The sequence below is a fragment of the Paramormyrops kingsleyae genome, chromosome 5 (assembly GCF_048594095.1).
Source record: "Paramormyrops kingsleyae isolate MSU_618 chromosome 5, PKINGS_0.4, whole genome shotgun sequence".
In the NCBI taxonomy this organism is placed as follows: domain Eukaryota; kingdom Metazoa; phylum Chordata; class Actinopteri; order Osteoglossiformes; family Mormyridae; genus Paramormyrops; species Paramormyrops kingsleyae.
This window is the reverse complement of record NC_132801.1, coordinates 27731630-27755089: the sequence shown is the minus strand read 5'-3', so window position 1 is coordinate 27755089 and position 23460 is coordinate 27731630. Positions and strand designations below refer to the sequence as shown.

General features: G+C 39.9%; 3 protein-coding genes across 3 annotated transcripts; 1 reads left to right on the top strand and 2 right to left on the bottom strand.

Annotated features, from left to right (window-relative positions):
• Positions 1–1272: 1272 nt before the first annotated feature.
• LOC140590965 (protein PERCC1) lies at positions 1273–7742 on the bottom strand. The gene is made up of 3 exons (XM_072712806.1): positions 7674–7742; positions 2894–2978; positions 1273–2150 (listed from the first exon to the last, which is right to left on the bottom strand). The coding sequence occupies exon 3, from the start codon at positions 2131–2133 to the stop codon at positions 1333–1335; it is 801 nt and encodes a 266-aa protein (XP_072568907.1). The 5' UTR covers positions 2134–2150; positions 2894–2978; positions 7674–7742; the 3' UTR covers positions 1273–1332.
• Positions 6954–16790, top strand: pgap6 (post-glycosylphosphatidylinositol attachment to proteins 6). The gene is made up of 13 exons (XM_072712523.1): positions 6954–7210; positions 7743–7920; positions 8021–8225; positions 8312–8445; positions 8574–8842; positions 9745–10079; positions 10506–10599; positions 12686–12809; positions 12920–13056; positions 13216–13394; positions 13498–13644; positions 13835–13951; positions 14578–16790. The coding sequence occupies exons 1-13, from the start codon at positions 7147–7149 to the stop codon at positions 14869–14871; spliced, it is 2277 nt and encodes a 758-aa protein (XP_072568624.1). The 5' UTR covers positions 6954–7146; the 3' UTR covers positions 14872–16790.
• Positions 16791–20096: 3306 nt separating this feature from the next.
• Positions 20097–23400, bottom strand: pmm2 (phosphomannomutase 2). The gene is made up of 8 exons (XM_023804234.2): positions 23176–23400; positions 22420–22531; positions 21882–21958; positions 21694–21785; positions 21388–21487; positions 21048–21123; positions 20593–20708; positions 20097–20502 (listed from the first exon to the last, which is right to left on the bottom strand). Exons 1-8 carry the CDS (start codon positions 23248–23250, stop codon positions 20398–20400), a joined length of 753 nt encoding a protein of 250 aa, XP_023660002.1. The 5' UTR covers positions 23251–23400; the 3' UTR covers positions 20097–20397.
• Positions 23401–23460: the final 60 nt, after the last annotated feature.

Sequence of the window (23460 nt, the reverse complement as noted above, 5' to 3'; positions counted from 1 at the left end):
TCTAGTTCTTCTGACTTCTCTGGGCAGCATGTCCACCTTATGACAAGAGTGTTAGATACAGCATAAAGAAAGGATTTTCAGTTTTCAAGAGAAGGAACATCATGTTCATCATGTTCTTCATAAGTGTTCCAACACCTCAATGCTTTTTGTCCTACCTGATGAACTTTTATGAAAACAAAAGTGACTCAGATTCATTATAAAGGAAAATATTTTATGTTATGTACCCAATATGTAATATTAGCGTGCCATGTTGAGATTAAAGCTGATAGCATAACTGTGCTCAAGACATTCATGAAAAAGAAGACAGAATTTCCATTTCCATTAACATGCTATGGGGATGCATCCTGTGTGTACATTATCAATATCTGTGTTTGCCTTATTCTGTCAGGCCCAACGTAAATAGCCGGTTATAAAATCAAGTGATGTCAGAGGACCTCTCTCTCCCTTCCTCAAAATGGGAGGATACGCCCAATTTCAGGCTTTTAAATGGGAAGCACTGGCATAATGCCCCCATCCTGCCTCGGTGCTCAGTCAACAGACTCGTGTTTGTTCAGCTAATCATGAATTATCATCCTCTTTCCTATGTAGTCTTTCGTCTCCTCAGTGGAGTTTGGCTTGGTTGTTTACCTGTTCCTTGTGGGGACCCTCTCTCCATCTTCTCAGTCGAAAGTTTATTTTATTGTCTCTTTAAATAAACACATTTTCTTCCTGTTTCTGTCCAGGTGGTTCCCCTACCTTGTGCCCTATGCTTATCGAGACCCACCCTTTGACGAGTGGTTATGGAAGGAGAGTTAAGGATGGATGGACAGAATGCATTTTATCTTGTGTTGCTATGGTTTTGTTGCAGAACTTCAAAGAGAAGTGCTTTTAATTAACAACAGCGACTGAAAATAATTTTTGCTTTATTTTAGAAAGTAACAGCAAAAAACCCATACATAAATAAGAAGAAGGCATTTTTCCTACACATTTTCATACCACAGTCATTAATCTGAAATGTAAAATCAAAAGAATACAGACCATATGTGTTGTATTATATTTGGTTAAAGCTGTTCTTCTGCAGCAGCATACATGGGGAATATGGTGGCTTTATAGTTTGTAGTATAAAAATTCAATTTTTAAAAATTTGTTAAAAATTAATTCATGAGTCAGAAAAAATCAATAATTGTCCTTTTTCTGTAACACAGATATATTTTCATCATCTTTATGTTCCATTCTTGCACTTGACGTGTGTCAACATTTAAGTGGATTTCCTTGAAGATCAAGAAGGTGGGAGTCAGCTGTACTAACCCCCGACTCTCTTCTGGCTCTGACATGCTGAGCACTGACCCTGCCTCACAGCTCCTGGCTGCACTCTGTGGTCCAGTTGGCCAAGAGATCACTGAAGTCTGGTGTGCAGGAGCTACTAAGCATACAAGGGGGGTGACTGGGATTGGGTTCTCTCCAGAAACTGGGTGGTAAGCGCCGCTTGCACATGGGTAAAATCTGCCCCGTGCTGTTATCAGCTCTTTGCTCCCAGCCCTGGTCACACAGCTGTCCGGGATCCACGTACCTCCGAAGGCCGTAGTCAAAAAGCTCAGCCAGCGGCCCCAGATGCTGAATGTTCTCCTGGCTGCACAGTGCTTCCAGGACTTGCCCTTTACTCTCTACAGGCATGGACGTGCTGTGGGACCCTATATTATCTTCCCGCTGTACCTCATGGACTGCAGAATCTCCCAGGCCACTCTGGGCTATCTTAACAAGGTCTGCATAGTAACGCTCACGACCACATTTTCCCAGGAATGCTCGCTCCTCATAAATGTCACAGGAGTCTGGATCATCTCCTCGATTCTTCCGTCCAAAGTAGCGCTGGATGTCACAGTTAATGAGTTCGGCAAAGTGAAGCAGACGATAGGTGGTTTCGGTGGGGCTGGGGGCAGAGCCGAGGTCCTGCCACTCTGCCTCATTCCCCTTTGTCTGGCAAAATAATTCCCCACCCTCTTCTAGATCCTCAACTTCTACTTCTTGCCCATCCATGTCATCTTCCTCTTCATCCTCAGTAAAATTTTCCTGAAAATTTATGGGGTAGTAGAAGGGATGTTGGAAGACTGTAGCCTGCTGGAAGTCAGTCAGGTTTCTTATAACCCCTGCAGCCATTTTAAACCCCACTTATCCTGTAAAAAAAAAAAAAAAAGAAGCAAATTTATATGGGTGAAAATCAATCCCATAAAATGGATAGTATGGGTTAGCATCATATTTCTGAATGTGATTTAGACAATAAGTAAAGACACCTATGTGGGGATGAAAGATTAAATGTTATGGTTATATCCAGTTTTAGAGGACCCACTTTTTATGGGAAAATCATAATCTGCAACACCTAGCATCTAGCACCTAATGATATACAAAATATTTATCACTGAAATATTTATTTGTGCAAAAACTTTTAAAAGTGACTGAAAATGCTGTATAAATCTGACTTAGGCAGGAAAAAATATCTCAAATTATGGCATATAACACTAATTTAAAATTTTAAAACTTTTTTTTAATACAGTTGAATTAAGAGAGAGGTAATACATGTAAATCAATATGTTTGACGTAGCACTTCTAATCTCTAATCAGTTATAGGTGGCTCACTATAATGGGAAGTTCTGCCTGCCGTAATTTTAATATACTGTAATAAAGAATAATATATTTACACATTTGTGCTAAATTCTGATTTTTTTTTCAGAATGCTTGTTCTCTTATAATACAATGTACACACCACCGTTTATGTTAAGTACTGCCTTTAAATAATTAAAATATGTAGCAGTACATAACATTGGATATTAATTACACATGCAAAGACTTTTTCATATAATCATATTAGATATATAATATGGTCATATATGATTTGTAGAATATATATCTTATTACTTACTATTAAATGAGCGTTCCTTCTTTCTTACAAAAGTGTTATTAAAACAGGGCTCCCTCTTCCAAGCTGTGTGCCTTCTTTCCAGGTCCTGCATTTATAGTAAAACATGGGGCTGCCTCTCTTTCAAATATTTAAAGGCAGTATTGTCACAGTACACTAGGCAAATAGAGCATTGGTTTGTTTTAGCACCCAGCAACCAGGGAGTAGTGAAGAAACAGAATAAGGGGTGGAAGAACCGCCAGCACCTTAATGGCCTCCTTGCCGGGGAATTGTTGAGTGTTGTTTCACTACAGCCCTCTATTAAAACTGGAGCCACAGATGCCCAGGAGACTTGTGATGAAGGGTACGTTATCACTGCTCCACAGATCTGTGTGTCTAGTGAAGGATGGGCTAAATAGGCATGAAATTGAATTACACGCTATTTTGACTTTTGGAGTAGGCTCCCTTTTAAAAGAACATAAGGCTTATCTTGGAGTTTCTGCACGGAGAGCGTCTGTGAACAGTGCTGAATTCTATAGCCTTTAATACTATGTTTCCAGAAGTTGCCAAATCAAAATCCTAAAAAAGACTCTCCTCAGAGCAAAGTGGTCAGATGCACTTGTCGGTCTTATAAAAACCAAGCAACAAAAATGAAATTGTTGGTACATTATGCAGAAAATGTATTTATTTCATATGTGTTGTGTGGTGACAGGAGGTATTCAGAAAGGGTATCATATAAAGGGTAATTTTATGCGTGTCATTTAATGTATTTTTGTAAGGTAGAATGAACTTTATATAATTAGGTAGCATAGTGTACGTGGTTCCATAAGTATAAAGAGCAATCAGTAGCCTTAAAGCCACTGATGACAGCAATGATCCTGTGTAATTTAAATGACCATCATTAGCAAAAACTGAAATGTAAGGATATGTCCAATTACAATGGGGTGATTATTAGCCAATGCTGGAGTAACAGGGTGTCTAATGACCCCATGCAGTGGACACAGCATATGCCCTGACATATGTTCTGCTGGATTGGCTCTTCTGCATTAATTATAATAAAAGCGGCGCAGTGTCCGTCAGCGTGCCTTATCAGCGCATCCTCGTTTGGCTTGGGCTGCCCAGCTCCGCTGTACCCCCCCCCCCCCCGCCACCTCCACGTGCAGGCGGTGCCTCTGCTGAATATCGCTCAAACCTGGGGCAAACACTCCAATATTGATTTGGCCACATGAAAATCAATATCTGCAATATGTCAGCCCTTGAGTGCTGAGACAATAAATTACATGCACCATTAGCCACACAAGCACACGCGCACACAAGAAACTGTGCAGGTAAACTGATCTCCGGCTTTTCACTTGTAAACAGACATCATGTAAACTGTACCCATTTAACTTGGCTGATATGCATTACCAAAAGGCAGCAGGGCAACATTCAACATATTCCAGTCAGAAAAAGAAACACTGAAAGAACTTGTCAGACATTATGCAAACTCCTGTACTACGGACTGCAAATGTGCAAAACTTGTCAAATGTCATTTTAAAAACTATTTCAAAAAGCATATACAGTATCTGTATTTTATGAGAAATTTGACAGCTCTCTCTCTATTTAAATATATATATATATGTATTATAATATGTAATATATAAAAAAGTATATATATATGGACACAGATGACAGATAATGTTATGATTATGGTTTCATTCTTAGATATCGTAGCCTGTAACAGGTTTCTCTATGCAAATTATGTGTGCACATTACTATAACTATATATCATTTTTAAATTCCTGGCAGGCTTATTATATAATTTAACATAAATTAACATTAAAGGTAAATTCATAAATTAGTTATTATTTATCAAATTATTATTATTAATAATAATTATTATTATATGTTTTGCATATTATCTGTATACCTCTGCCTGCCAGATCTGAATGATTTTCATCAACAGAATGCTGCTTATGTACTGTATAGATCACACATACCTATTTCTGCTAGTGAGATTTATTTGAATTATGCATTTTAACACTTTGCATGCATGTTTTATTAAATACATATGGCTTCATATATTTCAGATTTCTGTTGCAGTGATAATGCCAGTACATTTATCAACATGTACAGAGTACATATGAACCGATACCTATATGAGGTTTAGCTGTAAAAAAAAAAAAAATTTTACTGATATAGATGAATTGAGTACACTTCACTATTTATATACAAAGTATAAGTATCATTATATAATGGGTTTGTAAATTACAATAATGTCAATACAGGTACTCATCTGCCCCATTTACTTTAAAAGGGGATTGACAAACTAACAGAAAAACCTAATAATACATTAATATCAAGGAACTGATAAGTACTGTAGTGGGGCTACCCTTTGCCTTCATAACAGCTACAGTCCTTTTTGGAATTGGAAGTCCAGAACTGTGTGCATTGGGAAATTCCTCAGAAGAACTGCCTCTATTTTTAAGGTGTTTATGTAACCATTCTTGAATTTGTTTAGGTGTGTGTATTACTACATTTTCATCCTGGTATATGGGAACACATGAGGAAACAGTGCTAAGACTTAGGGATGCCACTAGAGATTTTGGGTCTCATGAAAGCATATCATATTGGACCCCAAACTCAGATAAATCCAATTATGATCCAAAACTTTTAGGGCCTGGGACTGTTAATGAGCTCCACTACACGGAAGGCAGCATCTTTTCGGGATGGTGTATTTACACAGCTTCATTTGTAGGCTTTGGATAGGGAACTGAGATTTGTTGGGTGTTTTAATATTAGTCTGTATGCTGCATAATTGGTGTGACATCATGAAGTCACATGGTTAGGGAACATAGATTAATGTACATGTATATGTCATTTTTAATTCTGAAAAAATTGTACAAGAAGAATAGTTCAAAAACAAGCCTTGTGGAACATAAAGCACAGTAGTCTGTCTGCTACACAGTTGGTTTGACATCACCAGGTCCCATAGATGGGAAGCATAATAGATGAATGTACTTTATCTGTATATGTCATTTTTAATTCTGGGAAAAAAATTTGTACAAGAGGAATAAAGCTTTACCGCGGTTCCAGAGTTAAGGTTTAAACCCGAAAGCACTTTCGTGTATACCTCCTTGGTATCCTCGCTTGATGATGTATGTATATGTATGTATGTATGTATGTATATATATGTTAATGCGGATCTATACTGAAATATTCTATGTGCGAACTTCACGTTCAATATCCCAGCTGTCTTGCTTTTAGTCAGTAGCGGTGAATGGACATGGTGCAATTATTAATAAAAAAAAATGCGTATAAATGCACATAATATGAAATTAAGTTACATGGTATGCAGCGTCCCCCATAGTTTAGTGCTTAAAGTACACTTAACAGGACATGTCTGAATGACTTAGGTTCATATTTATTAGTCCATAAATAAAATCCATCTTTTATTAATAGTAAAGAATATGTATTGCGAGATCTCCCCAATTCGTTGACACATACTCCTGATTGGCATTCCGTCTAATAACCAATGCTCACTTTTGTAGCTGCATTAGTAATTAAAATTCAATTACTTCAGTATTAAAATCCTCTTCTTTCTGTTTTTCTGTTAATTTGTTCACACTGTGTGCACTTTTTAGTTGCACAAGGTCTATAAATAAATAAGTTGATATATAATGTGTCAGCCAGCATCATGAAGGACTTTCCAGAAGCTGTGAAACTCATAACCACTGCCATACGCCAAAATTTTCTTATGTGCATAACATATTACAGTACACTCTTTTCATGTGTAATAACAATGAATGTTTATACTCATATCATTTACATGTACACTATTGTACTTTTTAACAGTTACCCGTAGTTTTAATTGCACTATTTAGGGTGTTTTATATGTTTTTATTGGAGTGAATGTCTGTTTTTAGATTATGTCACTGTTTCAGGGGACCTCGGGCGTAATGAATTTGCGGTGGATAGACTTCTCCAGCTGTTCGTTCCCGGACCCACGCGTGCCAAGGCTCTAGTAAGCTGGCGCGCTGGGGGCGTGGTGTGACTGACGGGCGCGCGGCCGATTGTTCGGTGGTCTGCGCCGGTCCTCGGCGCGTCGCCGTGCGCGGAGTCCGCGGCGTGCCGCGCACGCGGGGGAGACGCGCAGTACGCGCTCCTGGACTGACGCGCTAGGGACTAGGAAACCGCCATAACAAACGGGAGCCGAAGGTCGGTGAGAATAACGAAATGTGAAACGGGGACGAAAAGGCCGCGTTCGGAGGGTTGCCAGCGGCCGTCCGAGGAGGAAAATGGACACGATCGCTGCACTGTGTGTCGTTTTACCCATGTTAATATGCCACTGTTGTGGAGACGGTAAGTTAAAGGTGGAATCAGATAGCCACCCATCCGACCGGCCAAGCGAATAGCTAACGAGTTATCTCAACCTGGTAAACGCCTTAATCCCTACTAAAAACACGCGTTAGACAGTTTGTTACAAGAAAACTGCCTGGTAATCCGTATTAAAACCCATCCCGCCACTTGCCGGCCAGTTGTCGGACTGAAACGACGCTGTTCGCTACCTTCGTTTAATGGCAGGCTGAGATTTCCTTTGTAGTTTTGCAGCCAGTAACTCCTTTATCGCTTGCCAGCTATTTTATTTATTTTCAATCATATTTGATGACAGGTTGATATGGGTTAGCTAGTTAAGACTTTTCAGTCCAGTTATAATAAGTGAATGTTTAACCAGCACAAGACGCAGGTGTATATAAAGATGTCGTTTTAAAGTAACATCGTGGGTAATAGTAATTACGTATCCAGAATAAAGCCATCGCTATACCTGTTGAGGTATTACGCCTGAAATCGCTCTGGCGGCCCTGTAAGGTCCAGTTCCCTTTTTCTGATCCAGGTCTGACCTATGTCTCCGGGTTTTACTCTAAAACGCCCCAGAAGCTCTCCAAGTACAGCTGGTACGGCAGCGTCAGGCTTTACCACTTCACGGTGCCCGAAGACACCGTGATCGTCCGCTGGCTCTTAACTGTGAGCAAGGCAGCGGGTTATAATTGTGGAAACCATAACATTTCAATGTGAGTGCCTAAACTGATGTTGATTTATACTTATCTGAGTCATAACGCACAGAATTGCCTGTGGAAATGTCTTAATATTCCAATGTTCTCCCTCCTATAGACACTTCAGGTCAGGGGCCCCTCCTGTAATAAATCCAATAGATACTGAATTCCCCAATGAAACGGTCTATTCGCCTGCACACAACCTCACCCTGTCCATACAAAGTGGGCAGAACACCACTATCTTCAATGTGACTAATCCAGTGTCTGGGGACTGGTTCGTGGCTGCACATCTTCCAGAAGACGATGGCAAAATAGAGCATAAGGTAGCTCGTCAGATATCCGCGACGTGTGGCACATTCTCAGTGCAAACCTGGACACTGGTGGCTGAATGTCATTTTAATTCCTGCAGGGTTTCTCGTCCACATGCTCCTACTACTTTCAGCCTCAGATGTTTGTGAGGAGGGTGGTCGACATGCCCATCCTTGAGTCCAGTATGCGTCTTCGTCAGACAGTGTCTTCCCCCGAAAGACCCGCTGCTCTTAAGTAGGGATCTTAAAAGAAGAAACATTTTATTCTTTTTATTTATTTGTATATATCAGTAATCTTGAGAGTTGGGTGTGTGCACATGAAACAGCTGTATTAGTGATACTGTCTTTATTATTTTTCCCTAGGATTTATGTACCAGGTTATACATCAGACCTTTCCCTGTACATATCCGATTGCACTACAGACGGCATCCAGGATGCCAACTGCCCGCTAATGCTCACTCTGGGTTCCACTTCTTTGCAACGCCCCTCGGTGAGATTAGTGAATTGCACTGGCAAGGTGTCCTGCTTCACCACCCTTTCAACACCGCCCTGGGACACGTGGATCCGCATCTCCATAGAGAGTATTTACATCAACCTGACCTCAACCTTCTCTATCTCAGCCAATCTCACAGGTTAGTAAGAACTGTATTTTGCCCCCAAAAATATCTAAAGTCCCGAAAACTGCTCCAGTGTTGCCAGATAAATGGCTGAGCTTCCGCTCTGGCCCCACGCTTCGTTCTTATCTGTGTATGCAGAGGCAGAAAAAATTAAGAGATGATGGCGCAATTTTTTGTTTCACTCATTTCTCAATTTATGGGTGTGTGTCTGTGAAGATTACAATTTTTTTACCAACTGCAGCCTGGTTTTTCTCTGTTCCTCATTTATGAAGGGCTTCCTTCTTGCTGTGTGGGTCTTCCGTCTTGCTTCTAGGAGCGTGATACCAACTGTCCTAGCAGTGCACTATACATCTGCACTTAATGTTTCCCATTCCTTTGAAGGTCACTTGATGTCATCCTCCAATTAATGAGAAACTCACATAAGTTAATGGTCATTTTTGGCATTAGAAAGTCACTTCTGCCCTTTAGCTAGCGGGTTTTTGGTCATTCCCAGTATCTCCTGCTTCACTTTATTCTTGTGTACTGCTGTCTTTGGAATTTTGAACCCGGAAGCAGCCTGCTTCGCAGTGTAGCCTTCTGCCAGCAGAACCAGGATTAAACAAGGATTTAAAAATGCAGATTTGTTTAAAAATATAGAGCGGTCTCTTAATTTTTTTTGCAGCTGTTTTTGTGAATCTCATAGGAGAGCAAGATGGAATATGTGAAAACTTAAGTACCTGTATTCATACTTGTACAAATAAGTGTGATGTATCAATTCAGTTGTAGATGTAATGCCTTGCAGTATTATATAGGTCTTATTTCTGTTCTGGCATACTGTGCACTGTTGCTTTTTAAAATCACTGTATTTGATATTTGTATAATTAGATATGTGTTATAGGCATTATCATATCATTGCCCCCCCCCCCCCCTCCCAACAGCTGGATGTAAACCTAAAAGTCTGGGCATCATGGGAGACTTCCTCACCAAGCTGAGTGTTAATAGCAGTAATTTACTCGGAGGAAACACCTCACTGTTGGTGAGGAACATCAGCTTGCCAGGAAACAACTCCGTCAACCCAGACCCCTTTGGAAGCACCTGTGTGCGTAACCAGCCCATATTCAAGGAGGAGCTAGATGTGGCCTCGGTGCGCTTCTCCGTCATTGGTGGGCCCAATATCACCGTCTCCACCCAGGCTCCAACAGTCTTCCTCCTAGACCTTAACTCCTTCACCAACAGTGGCGGCACCCTCAACCTTGATCTCAGGCTCAATCAGGTCCGCTCTTATCCTTCTGTGACTGACTGTCTCTATTTAACGCTGGCATGTATTGAGAGTGTTGCTACTGTAAGGTCCTTAACAGTCATGCGTGAATCCGATCTGGAATAGAACCAATATTTTAACTTTGTATAGTTTTGGTTTTGTTCCAGAATGTTAAGTATATCTCTGATGGTTTGTAAATGTATCATTATGACCCCTATAAGTCAAAGTTTAAGTGCAACCTTTAAATGCAACAGTGCTCTTGCTAACGTAATGGATAGCATATCTCCCCCCACGTTACCACTTTGCATCAATCCATTAATGATGTATGACATTTTTCGTATATGCCCATATCACAACATAATTTTGTGTGTTGCACAACATGATTTTTCTGTGTTGCTCTCTTGATTCATCATTCATTTTTGTACGCTGTCTCCAATCCAGACAACTTCAATCAATGGGAATGTCCGTGTAATGGCTTGCCTTACACCTAGGTCACCTCTGTTGGCACTGAACACTACTCAATCCTGTGCAACAGGTAAAGTGATTATTGGTCCGTTAGCTTCCGTTCACGCTACATGATTTTAGGCCTGATATTCTGATCACAAACAGTTTTTGTAGATTGCCGACAAAACCCCCACAGAATGTAGGCAATGTTCGATTGGCACTGGCAAATCGCGACTTGATTGCTATGTTTGAACTGTTCAAAGACGCGACCCAACGGATTAAGTGATATGTCGCAGACGTTCGTCAGATATCAAGCATGTTAATTATCTGCACCTGTCATTGACTCCAGATCCTGTAGGTCTGAAAAGGTGTGGCTGGCAATGAGTGTGTGTGTATATATGTATATTTATGTATGTATGTATGTGTGTATATGTGTATATATATGTCTATGTACACTCACCTAAAGGATTATTAGGAACACCTGTTCAATTTCTCATTAATTCAATTATCTAATCAACCAATCACATGGCAGTTGCTTCAATGCATTTAGGAGTGTGGTCCTGGTCAAGACAATCTCCTGAACTCCAAACTGAATGTCAGAATGGGAAAGAAAGGTGATTTAAGCAATTTTGAGCGTGGCATGGTTGTTGGTGCCAGACGGGCTGGTCTGAGTATTTCACAGTCTGCTCAGTTACTGGGATTTTCACGCACAACCATTTCTAGGGTTTACAAAGAATGGTATGCAAAGGGAAAAAGCATCCAGTATGCGGCAGTCCTGTGGGCGAAAATGCCTTGTTGATGCTAGAGGTCAGAGGAGAATGGGCCGACTGATTCAAGCTGATAGAAGAGCAACTTTGACTGAAATAGCCACTCGTTACAACCGAGGTATGCAGCAAAGCATTTGTGAAGCCACAACACGCACAACCTTGAGGTGGATGGGCTACAACAGCAGAAGACCCCACCGGGTACCACTCATCTCCACTACAAATAGGAAAAAGAGGCTACAATTTGCACGAGCTCACCAAAATTGGACAGTTGAAGACTGGAAAAATGTTGCCTGGTCTGATGAGTCTCGATTTCTGTTGAGACATTCAAATGGTAGAGTCAGAATTTGGCGTAAACAGAATGAGAACATGGATCCATCATGCCTTGTTACCACTGTGCAGGCTGGTGGTGGTGGTGGTGTAATGGTGTGGGGGATGTTTTCTTGGCACACTTTAGGCCCCTTAGTGCCAATTGGCCATCGTTTAAATGCCACGGCCTACCTGAGCATTGTTTCTGACCATGTCCATCCCTTTATGACCACCATGTACCCATCCTCTGATGGCTACTTCCAGCAGGATAATGCACCATGTCACAAAGCTCGAATCATTTCAAATTGGTTTCTTGAACATGACAATGAGTTCACTGTACTACAATGGCCCCCACAGTCACCAGATCTCAACCCAATAGAGCATCTTTGGGATGTGGTGGAACGGGAGCTTCATGCCCTGGATGTGCATCCCACAAATCTCCATCAACTGCAAGATGCTATCCTATCAATATGAGCCAACATTTCTAAAGAATGCTTTCAGCACCTTGTTGAATCAATGCCACATAGAATTAGGGCAGTTCTGAAGGTGAAAGGGGGTCAAATACCGTATTAGTATGGTGTTCCTAATAATCCTTTAGGTGAGTGTAGTTTCTTCAAGATGCTATCCTATCAATATGGGCCAACATTTCTAAAGAATGCTTTCAGCACCTTGTTGAATCAATGCCACGTAGAATTAAGGCAGTTCTGATGTGTTCTGTATGTGTGTGTGTGTGTATAATATATATATATATATTATATATATATATATATATATATATATATAATAAAATGCGTGAGAGAGAGAGAGTGATTTCCTGACAAAATGCAAAATGATCAGTTATGGAGTTTGTAATCCATGACAACTTATGATTGTAATCAGACTCCTGATTATAAGACTTGCAGTGTAGTGTGAACAGTATAGCGATCCGATGACTTTAAAAGTTTTATAGTGTGAGCAAGGCATTAGATAAAAAGATAAAAATCAGATGCAGGGATGAACTGTATCCGGTCTTCAAAGGCTTTATAGAAATGCTGACACCTTTGAGACTGTTTGGCTGTTTGCTCTGACCTCTCCTGAGGTCTGTCCCCTTGTCTGCATTTACAGCCTTCTCTCCGGGTTATCTGCTTTATGTGAATGTGACGTCACCCAAGACTCTGCTGAGGATCCCCTTTCCTGAGGCTGCCGTGTGGTACCTCACACTCCAAATGCTCTGCCCTGGAAATTTTAGGTAAGACCTGCAACTGGAAAAGAGCCGCAGCCGGTCGTTGGCCGAATTCAGGTCAGCACGCTTCCAAGACGACAAACAGATGGTCATTAATGCTTCTGTCCCTCCGCCAGCGAGTGTGGCAATGCCACGAGCACGGTGATGGTGTCGACGTACCTGAGCGCGTGTATCGACGACTGCGGGACCTACGGCGAGTGCAGGCTGCTGCGCTCTTACAGCTACCTCTACGCTTCCTGCGTCTGTAAAGCCGGTAGGGGCCGTAGATGTTCAAAACCCCCACCTGCCTCCGGGGGGAAAAAGCCCAGCTTTCCACCAAACCCCTACAAGCTCAAATTCGTCCTTGGTCTGGGTGTTAGTGAAGCGTCAGGCAGCAGACGTGCTGACTGTGCCCTCTGCCCCTCTCGTTTAGGTTGGCGTGGCTGGGGCTGCACAGACGACCGCACCGCGCAGACCTACGCACACCAGTTGACCGCCGCTCTGCTGCTCACCCTCAGCAACCTGCTGTTTGTTCCCCCCATCGTAGTGGCTGTGTACCGCTGCTACATTGTGGAAGCCTCCGTGTATCTCTTTACCATGTTCTTCTCCACGGTAGACATCTTTCTTGATCTCCTGCGCACTTCATAGTCTTCATTCGACTGATGACTTAATATCTCTGACGCACTTCTGTGCGTGCTCCTCTTGTGTGTTTCAGTTTTACCACGCATGTGACCAGCCAGGCATGACTGTGCTATGCATCATGGATTACGACACACTGCAGTACTGTGACTTCCTGGGCTCGGTCTCCTCCATCTGGGTCACCATCCTTTGCATGTCTAGGATCAAGGACACATATAAATATGTAAGGTTTAATTTTGCCGAGCTTTCTAGCTATATGGCATGCTGCTGCTATTGTTGCGGTGTTGTTTTTTGCATATCAGATATTTTTATGCACTATTTCTAAATGTACAGCTACTTGGTACACAGCTTGCTACATGTCTTATAAATGTGAGAGAGCACAATGACTAAAGCCAGGTCACGTTTTCCTGTAGACGCTCTTCATGCTGGGCACCTTGCTCATTGCCATGTCGATGCAGCTGGATCGCAGGGGTCTGTGGAACATGCTCGGCCCCATTCTTTGTGCTCTGCTGGCGATGGTATCTGCCTGGGTAAGTTGCTGGAAAAAACTCATGCATATTTCATTCTGTTGAATGAAAGCATTTGTACCATCGAATTCCCTGGGGGCAAATTGTCGCATTCCTTGCATTCACAAAGTTTTTGCACTTTAGATTGCAGTCTAAGTTTTTAAATGTTTTAAACGGGCATTACTGCAAATTTGAGTTTGTCCAAATCTTTTTCTTACACTGAGAGAGGAATCTATTAGTTGCCTACGCATTAATGCAGAACAGTTTGGAAGATTCTTGGCTGTCCAACAATTAGCATATTCACCGGCTTATCTCAGAGCTATTTTAGGGTGTAACTAGTTAAGCCTGTTTGAGTCCTTCACAGAACTTTCTCAAACAGCTGCCAGGAAAATGTGTAACCTAGACGTGGTTGACATAATCAAGATGTTTTAGCTAAAGTGGTTTCACGTTTAACAAATTCGGGCACGCTTTACTTTTAGTAAGAGAGGTCTATTCTTTATATTCACTCGTAGATAACTAGCACCTGAGCGCAGTTTTCAGTAAATGTAAATAGCGGTTTTCAGAAAAAGATTAATTGATTTTTGGAATAAGTATGTTTTGTTTAATCATTCTTATTGTGTTTATTACCACCTCATTTGATTCAAACCCAGATCTACCGAGGAGTGAAGCGCAGGCAGTGCTACCCGACCACCTGGAAGCGCTGGGTTTTCTATTTGCTCCCTGGCATAGCCACTGCCATCGTCGGCCTGTCCGTATACATCTTCACGGAGACGGATGAGAACTACTACTACACACACAGCATCTGGCACGTCATGGTGGCCAGCAGTGTGGTGTTCCTCTTGCCGCCCCGCGAACGCCACGAGGAGCCGTGGGGCTGGTCGCAGAAGTTCTGTGGCTACCAGATCTGCAAGAGTGAGAGGGAGGAGCTCTACACGGTCACATGATGGGTGCTGTCCACCACCTCACCCAACACTTGTGAGTCCCTGTAAATATCCTAAGGCCTAGTGTCCACCAGGACTGAGGGTTCAATTTCTTATGCATCTATGCTTTTACAGGATATTCTTCAGAAAATGTTGTGGTTTGAAGTGCATTTTGCACCAATTAACTATTACTAGTCTATTTCTAGTTAGACTCAGATGTTATGTTGAACCAGTTATGTTTCTGGAATTACAACTTGTTTTGGAAGTGTTTAAACATAAGATGTCTAAACAGAAAAATCTTAAAATATGTAAGAATTTAGCTATGAGAGACAATCTCCAAAAATAGTTATACTATGCAAAGGGACAGTACTTTCTCCAGGGATGTGCAATATGTTTCCGCTAAAATACATCACTAAAGGCACTTATTTCCATACATTTAAAATGTCATTACACTTGGAAATGCTGTAAAGTTATGTCTTGAAAATGTATATTTTTATGAGAACACACTGGTCTGAAAGGATATTTACAAGGAAACTACATTTAAAAAGTGTAGAATCTCTGTATATTACAAACATGTCAGGCTTAGATTTAAATGAATTTAATATTTCTGCTGAAATATTTGTAATCAAAATTTAAAAATGCTTCTCTTAAAGGGATTGGGTATAGACTTGAATATCTTTTTTATGTGTTTGGTACTACTGTAGTCTGTTTATGCAAAGAATTCATACTCATACTCCGCTGGAATACATTTTACTCTGTTATATGTTGATATAAGAACATAAGAACATAAGAATATAAGACAGTGGTGAGATTATAGTTTAAAAGAGTTTGAGTTTTTAAAAATGTGGGTTTTGATATTGATTTGCAGAACATTGGTGATTAAAGGATAATTTGACAAAATTATAATCCTTTCATGTTATGGAACACCTTCTGCTGAAATCACAATTAATATAGTAGAGGGTTTAGTGACTAATATTGTATATTAGAGAAATGGCAGTTAAAACATTCACTTCTGTTTTGTAGCCTTTTTACATTACAGCCAGAATTTCCAGAGGATTTACTGAAAAAATGACAAATCTGAGTAGTCATTAGCAGCTTTTTGAATATCAATGGGGAGGAAAGATTCTTAAATGTGTAATTCCATGCATTTTTGAAAACCTGTACAAGCAATAACAAGACAAAGTTCAGGGTGCTTGGGTTGTGTATCTGAGAGAGTTTATTCTTTTGTCTGGTTAACTGTTTAGATTGTGATTTTAAAAATTGATTTGTCTTTTTTTTTTTCCTTCAACATATGTTTCAACATATGTACAGTAAATGAAGACAATGTGCAGTTTTCCAGGTATATTTTACACTTGACACTAATACCAGTTTGACACAAATGTTTATTTATGCAGGTAGGAAGTCCAAAGATTCCAAAAAACACGTTGGCTACTTAAAGCTCAAACAAGGGCAAAGAGGTGATTTCATCGTCTAGTTTTTCCACTCTTGTTAATTCATCTTCATTGCGGATAGTTGTTGATTGCAGCTCAGGACTTTGCTGGTTATCCATGCGGAAATTCAGTCAAAAGTCAGACGTTTTGTTTACCCTGGACTTGGCATGTGTTTATATTTCAGCTTTACGCGGAACCTGCTTATGGTTGTTGAAGTATGTAATGTCACGGTAAGAGAGACAATGGCTGTACTGTTGTTATTGACAGTTAAAGTGGACTGGCTGCACTTTATATTTTATTACAGGGTTTTCCCCAAAGCAACTCTTACTCTGCTGGTTTATTTTTTGCCAAAACCTGCTGATGTATATAGAGAAGTGAACTGTGTCTCTGAGACAACTGAACGCGTGGCCACTTTCAGCTTACTACTGAATTGTCTTGTGAACTCCTGTGTTTAATGTTGAATGTTCTTGTAATCTACATGTAGATATACATTAAATATTTTCTGCATTTTAAGATTTGTTTCCATATTTTGTTAAACTAATAATTGTGCTTCATTTTGGATTTGTTTCGTTAAATAGTTTTAGGCAATAAGTTACTTCCTGCAAGCTTACAACATGAACTATAACCAAATGTATCAGGAATTGCTCTGACATGACTGTCAAATCTACAAAGACTCTATTTCTGTTGATAGAGAGTTTGATAGAGCTCTAAATGTAAAGTGTTATATTGAAATCTTTTCACACTAAAGCTCTCACATAGGTATCTGTACTTTTTTTCCCCAGATATCACAATGGGTTCATACTCTAATAGAGCCACTGACCAGGTTCATCAGAATGACATGCAAATCAATTTGGAAGCAGCAGAGTGCTTTTTTGGTGCTTTGCCAGGGATGCACTTTAAAGCAATGGGGCATTGTGCATCGACCATTTGAGAACCATTAGTTTGTACAAACACCGTTTGCCATTCAAATGGCCAGTCAAGCTTTAGCATAAAGGAAAGTGTAATACAGAAAGTAACATGCCGTAGCAGTGGAATGAAAAAGACATTGATATTTATAAGGGGGGCTTCGAGATGCAAGCACAGGTACCAACAATGCTAGATTGACAATGGCTTAAGACAAACCTTGCCAAAAAAAAAAAGATGAGTTCTCCCTGAAAGCTTTTTAAAATCTGAATCCACAGAAAAGACAAAATGATTACGGATGCCAAAACCTAAAGTCCATTTACTTCACTCATTATTTTTATCATTACAAAAATAACGCATGCAAAAATATACAGCAATATACTAATCCCATAGCAGGAAAGCAAAATGTCATGCCTTTCCGTAGTACTTAATGTACTTTTCTGCAAAGACAGATATCACGTTTCTTTATTGCTAGGTAACTGGGTTTCAGAAGGTCTTTCTTCATAGCTGTAAAGATGAGGTCTCTCCCAATGAGGCAAAGTCGGAGAACAAGTGCCTTCATTCACTGGCCGCCCACTGTTAATGTTACTAAACAGCCTAATGTTTTCCCTCTGAGCTCTAGCAGCCCAGAATCTTTTATACTTTTGCTGCTCAGTGCTGGTTTTGTGTCCCTCTGGATTCTCCTAGTGTTCTTTGGTTCCCACTTCACAGAACTGCAGGAACCCAAAGTTCCTGCTCTATGCTCCCATTCTGAGGTCACATAGATCTGTCCTTCCTGTGACTTATTCCCCTGAACACAATGCATTGAATGTCTTGTGAAAGTACCACACTTTGCAAATAATTTTGTTTCTGAACATTATTTACTACTTTGTTATACTAGTTAATTTTTTTTTAGATTTTGCCTAAAACCTAAAAAAAAGCCTCCCAGTTTTTACAGGTCTAGCTGTGCGTTTTTTGTCAGTAGGTTTAATTATGATGATGGAGATGATTATTATTAAGACTGATTAGCCACACTACAGTATGATTTATCTGAGCAATTACATACAACTTGTTTTGAGAGAAATGAAAATGAAGAAAGCAAAAGATCTCAAAAAGGCTTCCTCCTTGTGACCGACCAGGGAAAGTGATTAGAAGCAGTGTTGTAACCAGAGAATTGACTTGAAATTAAAAACAAGATGTGAAAAACACTCATGTACAATAACCATGCCTTTAATTTCTTAAAGGCCAAGCCTATGACCATTGTTACATTGTGGTTAGGATTGCCACTTTCAATCTAAAGAAGTAGGAATGCTACGTTACAGATTAAATTGTAAATCTGCCTGTTTATGCAAACCAAATAAAGCAACAAAAACGCTGATTTTATATGAGCGTGAAGCTTGAATTTCTGGTGCCATTTGAACACCCTGTTATACCCTTGGCAACAATCCAGCTCAGAAAATGGATAAATGGAAGGTTCACTTGAGAGTAAGTATGTGACAATTCTGCAAGGTAATATGATTGTCAGGTGGGAAATGATCTACTGATAGTGAAGGATATGTATTGGGTTACATACACTTAAAGAGCTAACATAAAGGTAAATTTTTTTAAAGTGTCCATCTCATTAAAATTATAATTGTACCATATAGCTGAGCTTCCCTCTTGGATAAAACCTTTTTCCAAACGTAGACCAGGGATCACCAACCTTTTTGAAACTGAGAGCTACTTCTCGGGTACTGAGCCATACAAAGGGCTACCAGTTTGAAACGCCCTCCTAAACTTATCTAAACTTCATGTATAATAAACGTGTTTTGAATGCTTTCTTTTTAGATTTGTGATTGTCAAATCTATATAAATGCAAACGTGCTTAAAGCACATTTAGCAATAGGATAAAATTTCATTTTAGACGCTGCTAACTGGTGAGTTGTGCTATTTTTAGAACAGGTCCTTTGGGCATCCTTGTGCCCGCGGCACCATGTTGGTGAACCCTGATGCAGACGTTCCTTCCGCCCCCCAGCGGGGAGAAAGTGCATCGCAGTTTGCTGTGTTCCTTTGCTGCGTTCCAAGTGTTTGAGCTACACGGTACTGTACTTGCTGTCTACTGCCTGGTACGATTGTCAAAAAAAGTACATAGGTGTCTTGTGTCTCCCTTAAGCTCAGCAATAAAGCAATTCATCAGACCGCAGGTAAATAATAATCTTCGGATGTAATGAGTACGTAACAGGACGAATTGTATATTTTACTGTGAAGAATTTAATACGGCCATTAATATACGAAATATTAATTTAAAGATAATCAATAAAATACCCTGTATGTCCACGTGAATGTGTCAATATAGTTATGGTGGGTATTTTGTCTATAAAAATTTTTTGGCTGTTGAATATTAAGTTCATTATGTAGTTGGGGCAGTAATGAATGTTAATATGGGAAGATGTTAATACCTGAGTGACTATCCTCATCACCCTGTCATTTTCTATTACTGAACCCTTAAGATAGTACGTGATTTGCAGCTAACCAATGTAGCTTGTTTGCTATTAAATATAAACCCATAATAAAATATTCTTAAACACATCCTTTGCACATTGGTAATGTTATGTTGGGTTTATAACCTGTTTGTCTTACTCAGCAAAGTACATTTGGGAGATGACATCAACAAAATTGCACTTGAAAAGTACACAGACACACACATATTCTTTCTTGCTGTCACCCTTAACCCCTACCCAGCCACTTTTACTTTTTTGACTGCATTCACAGATTTTTATAAAATTGAGGTTATCCAAATGGGGACCTGAAGAAGTGTCCCCAAAAGTTTCAGGTTTTACCATGCTTTGGGTACATTTTGGTCCCCAAATGTGATCTATGCAAACACAAACACACACACACACACTCAGCATTTAAGCATTATTCTGCCCAGAATTCAATCAGATGTCCTACTGCATATCATAGTAAAATGGCATATTGCAGTAACTTTATTACTCTCAAAAGTGAATTTGAAAAGTAGCTAGGATCTGAGTAAGCAGAATATACAGCTGTGGCAACCCACTACAGATTACAGCAGTACATCCGTCCTTGGAAAACCTAGATTTTCACAACTCGTCAGATAAAGAGAAATCAAAATGAAACGGCCATTTTTATTGTGTGTATGTGCGACTGGGCAGCTTCTGGAATGTCCTTCAAAAGAAGATTCTTCTTTTTTCAATTCCAAATCTAACCACACCCATTTCCTTGGATCTTCAAGGCTTCATTTAAAGAAGAGTTCTTCACAGATCTTCTTGGTGTCCTTGGGACACGTTACTTCATGTCCAATGGTCCTGGGGTCTGTATAGATCTCATAGTCATTACCACCCTTAAGAAGAAAAAACAAGGGACAATATGTGAGACCTGTAACATGTTAGACCTATTGCATGTGGGTCAGTGACTCTCATGCAGGACTCACTGGTTTGGTTTTGTCTCCGAAGAAGTGAATGGTCTCATAGGAATCATTCTCTAAAATTCCCAGACAGTAACGTTTATCCCATCCTTCAGGAAAAACATCAAAGCTGATCTGGCCACCTGCATTACAACAAACAGTGAATATTAAAAAGACACTCTACAGATTCCCTTGAAGTCACAATGAATAATACATTATCCTTCTATCTAAAGCATATGAATTGTATCACATGTACTGTTCTTTAATATTCTTCATATGCTTTCTCTTCATGCGTTGAGTGTTCCTTTGTAAGTGTTAGGCGTTAAGATATTTCGGTAGTACATATTGGGAAGCCTGCAGGGGCACAAATTCCTGTCACATGTCCGGCACTTGCCATAATAAAGCTAATTATAATGCTTGCACTGATAAATATAAGATATTTATCATTAAATCAATTGATCACAAATAAATAAAAAACATACCTATTGAAAACATAAGTCCTTTGCCTGCAAATTCTTTCCGTAAAACTGCTACAAACTTCTCTCTGATGTGCTCTCTCTGTAGAAGGAGTGTAAAGCTTTATTTGGATTGACCTGCTGTATTTGCATACACAAAATAAAAGCAATAGAAATCTAAGTGACAGTATTATTACAGAAGCAAATGACGAAGGATGAAAAAAGTTCTGTTTACGAAGCATTATGTTCTCACAATGTTACACAAATTTACAGTGTTCGCAGTGCAACAGTATGTAACACAGACTAAGATGGTAAAGAAAATACAAGCATGGTTTTACCCAGATCTAGAGGAAAAACAATGACTTACTTTGTCAAGTTCAAAGAACTCAACTCGCTCTTCTTGGCTACAGCTTCTGCCCACCGGAGAGATGTTCAACATGCCATTACGGAATTCGATAAAAGTTCCTCTGTAAGGTTTCAAAGAATCACATTCATTACCAGAGTCAGGGTTTTAAAACACAACAAGAATGTCCAATGGAAAGAACATCCATTATGAATGACCTGAGTAATAAAAATAAAAACCAGTTCTGGCCAGCCAATAACAACGACAAAATAAGGTCATTTGCTAATGGTAGAAGCTGGACTTTAGAACTTCTTTGCAGTATCATTTTACCTCTTTTTAGGAAGTTTAATTTTTGCTAGGTAATCCAGACAAAAATTGATGAAGTCCTGCAAGAGCTCCTCACCCAAGTATGCTTGAATACTCTGAAAACAAGTTAACCATTAAATGTTATTTTAAAGCATGGCAGTAGTATTTACTGTAGTATGTTCTACTGTAGTATGCCCTAAGCTATCCCTTACCTGTACAGACAGCAATGTCCCATTCTTGTAGGCAACCAACCCATTTTCAGCAAACACATAATCAAACTTATCCAACACTAAACAAAAAGAAGCAACAGCAATGAATTATCCAATTGAACTATGAATGGAATGTCACATGTTGTAGTTCTACAATAAATATATGCAACAAAATCTGAGGTACACTGAGGAACACAGCTTTCATAAAAAACAGTTAGTGTCTGATGCACACTGAGCAGTCAGGGAGGAGCAGTACAGCTTATGGAACCTGTCGTTTACTGCCTGCAGAGAATGTAACTGGATGTTTTTTAATAAGGTTTTAGTCAGTGACTAACGGACTAGTGAATAATGAACTACAGTTCCACAACATTGTAAGAACAGAGCAAACCAGTGCAGTAAGGACACACCTCTCATTAACCGAGCCATATTGACTTTTGGGCATCTCAGGCAATCAACGCATTGCTATGAATCATCATAAAACATATAAAGGACCTGTAGTCTCCAGGAAGGAATCTCCAGTCGGGCTGGTTCATCTTCTTACCATCATTTCCTAGTTGCTCTTTAATCTTGCTGAAGTCGGATCCTCCAACAACTCCAACTCTTACTTTCTTTCGTAGGTTGGCCAAAAACTCCTCCATGTCAGGGGTTGCTCTCTAAGAAAATGAAGAGAGCACTTGGTTAACTGATTTTTTTTTCTAACTTGAAATGAGTATAAATGGTGTTTTTATCTATTCATATCAGAAATAGACAGGTAATACAGATGAAGCTGGCTGTATGTTTTACATATACTGTGGTTGGGAAGCAGGTTCAGTTGGTGCTTAGTTGGTGATCTGTATATGATGCCAGTTTACATTTAGTTATATAACTTTACATAAAACATTTATAAATACCAATCCACCTGCAACAGGACGTCCTTTAAGTGAGACACTACAGTGCTGCTGACTAAGGTACAATGTCACCGCATGCACAATACATTCAACATTCATTACATATAGATGACTTGAACCGGACGATAACAACATCGAATGACGGCAGCATTGTCAAGCTAAGTTGTCTACATGTTCTCACTTTGACATTTAACCTTTAATTATATAGATCTTCATCTAAAAGGCATACGATTACATGCTCCCGCGCCACAGTAATTCTTAAGTCACTGCTTAAAATGTCACGAATGTACATCGATCACGAAGGCAACATAGGATCCGCTTCCTAGTTGGCACAGCTAAAATAAACTCGTTTTACAGCCCTTTAGTGTACTCTGGGAATACCATGGGAGAGTATAAGTACTTTAACTCACTTGTCGAGCTGCGGTAAGAGTCCCATCGACATCAAATAAGCAAAGTGTTGATGTATCCACGCTTGGCTGTGCCATTTTAATTATCAGCAGATGCAGCCAGTTAACAGTATTCTTCTTTATTATATGACAAAGTTATAAAAGATACAATGAATGAGGAAAAACATGCAGAGGTGGGGCTCCTTCGTACACGTCAGTGTGTTAAACCTCTTCCTTGTCCACCCTTGCTTGACTACCTGGGAGTTGTAGTAAAACTGCTCTTTGAGTGTACGGCGCGGAAATCCTGAA

What these genes read in the sequence shown, in the direction of transcription:
- LOC140590965 (XM_072712806.1), bottom strand. Translation starts at nt 2,133, where the DNA reads ATGGCTGCAGGGGTTATAAGAAACCTGACTGACTTCCAGCAGGCTACA.
- pgap6 (XM_072712523.1), top strand. Translation starts at nt 7,147, where the DNA reads ATGGACACGATCGCTGCACTGTGTGTCGTTTTACCCATGTTAATATGC. An exon ending in TTGATCTCAGGCTCAATCAG is followed by an intron (nt 10,080 to 10,505) that starts GTCCGCTCTTAT and finishes TCTCCAATCCAG; the next exon opens with ACAACTTCAATCAATGGGAA. An exon ending in TCAAGGACACATATAAATAT is followed by an intron (nt 13,645 to 13,834) that starts GTAAGGTTTAAT and finishes GTTTTCCTGTAG; the next exon opens with ACGCTCTTCATGCTGGGCAC.
- pmm2 (XM_023804234.2), bottom strand. Translation starts at nt 23,250, where the DNA reads ATGGCACAGCCAAGCGTGGATACATCAACACTTTGCTTATTTGATGTC. An exon ending in AGTTCTTTGAACTTGACAAA is followed by an intron (nt 21,124 to 21,387) that starts GTAAGTCATTGT and finishes CTCCTTCTACAG; the next exon opens with AGAGAGCACATCAGAGAGAA. An exon ending in TCGGAGACAAAACCAAACCA is followed by an intron (nt 20,503 to 20,592) that starts GTGAGTCCTGCA and finishes TTTCTTCTTAAG; the next exon opens with GGTGGTAATGACTATGAGAT.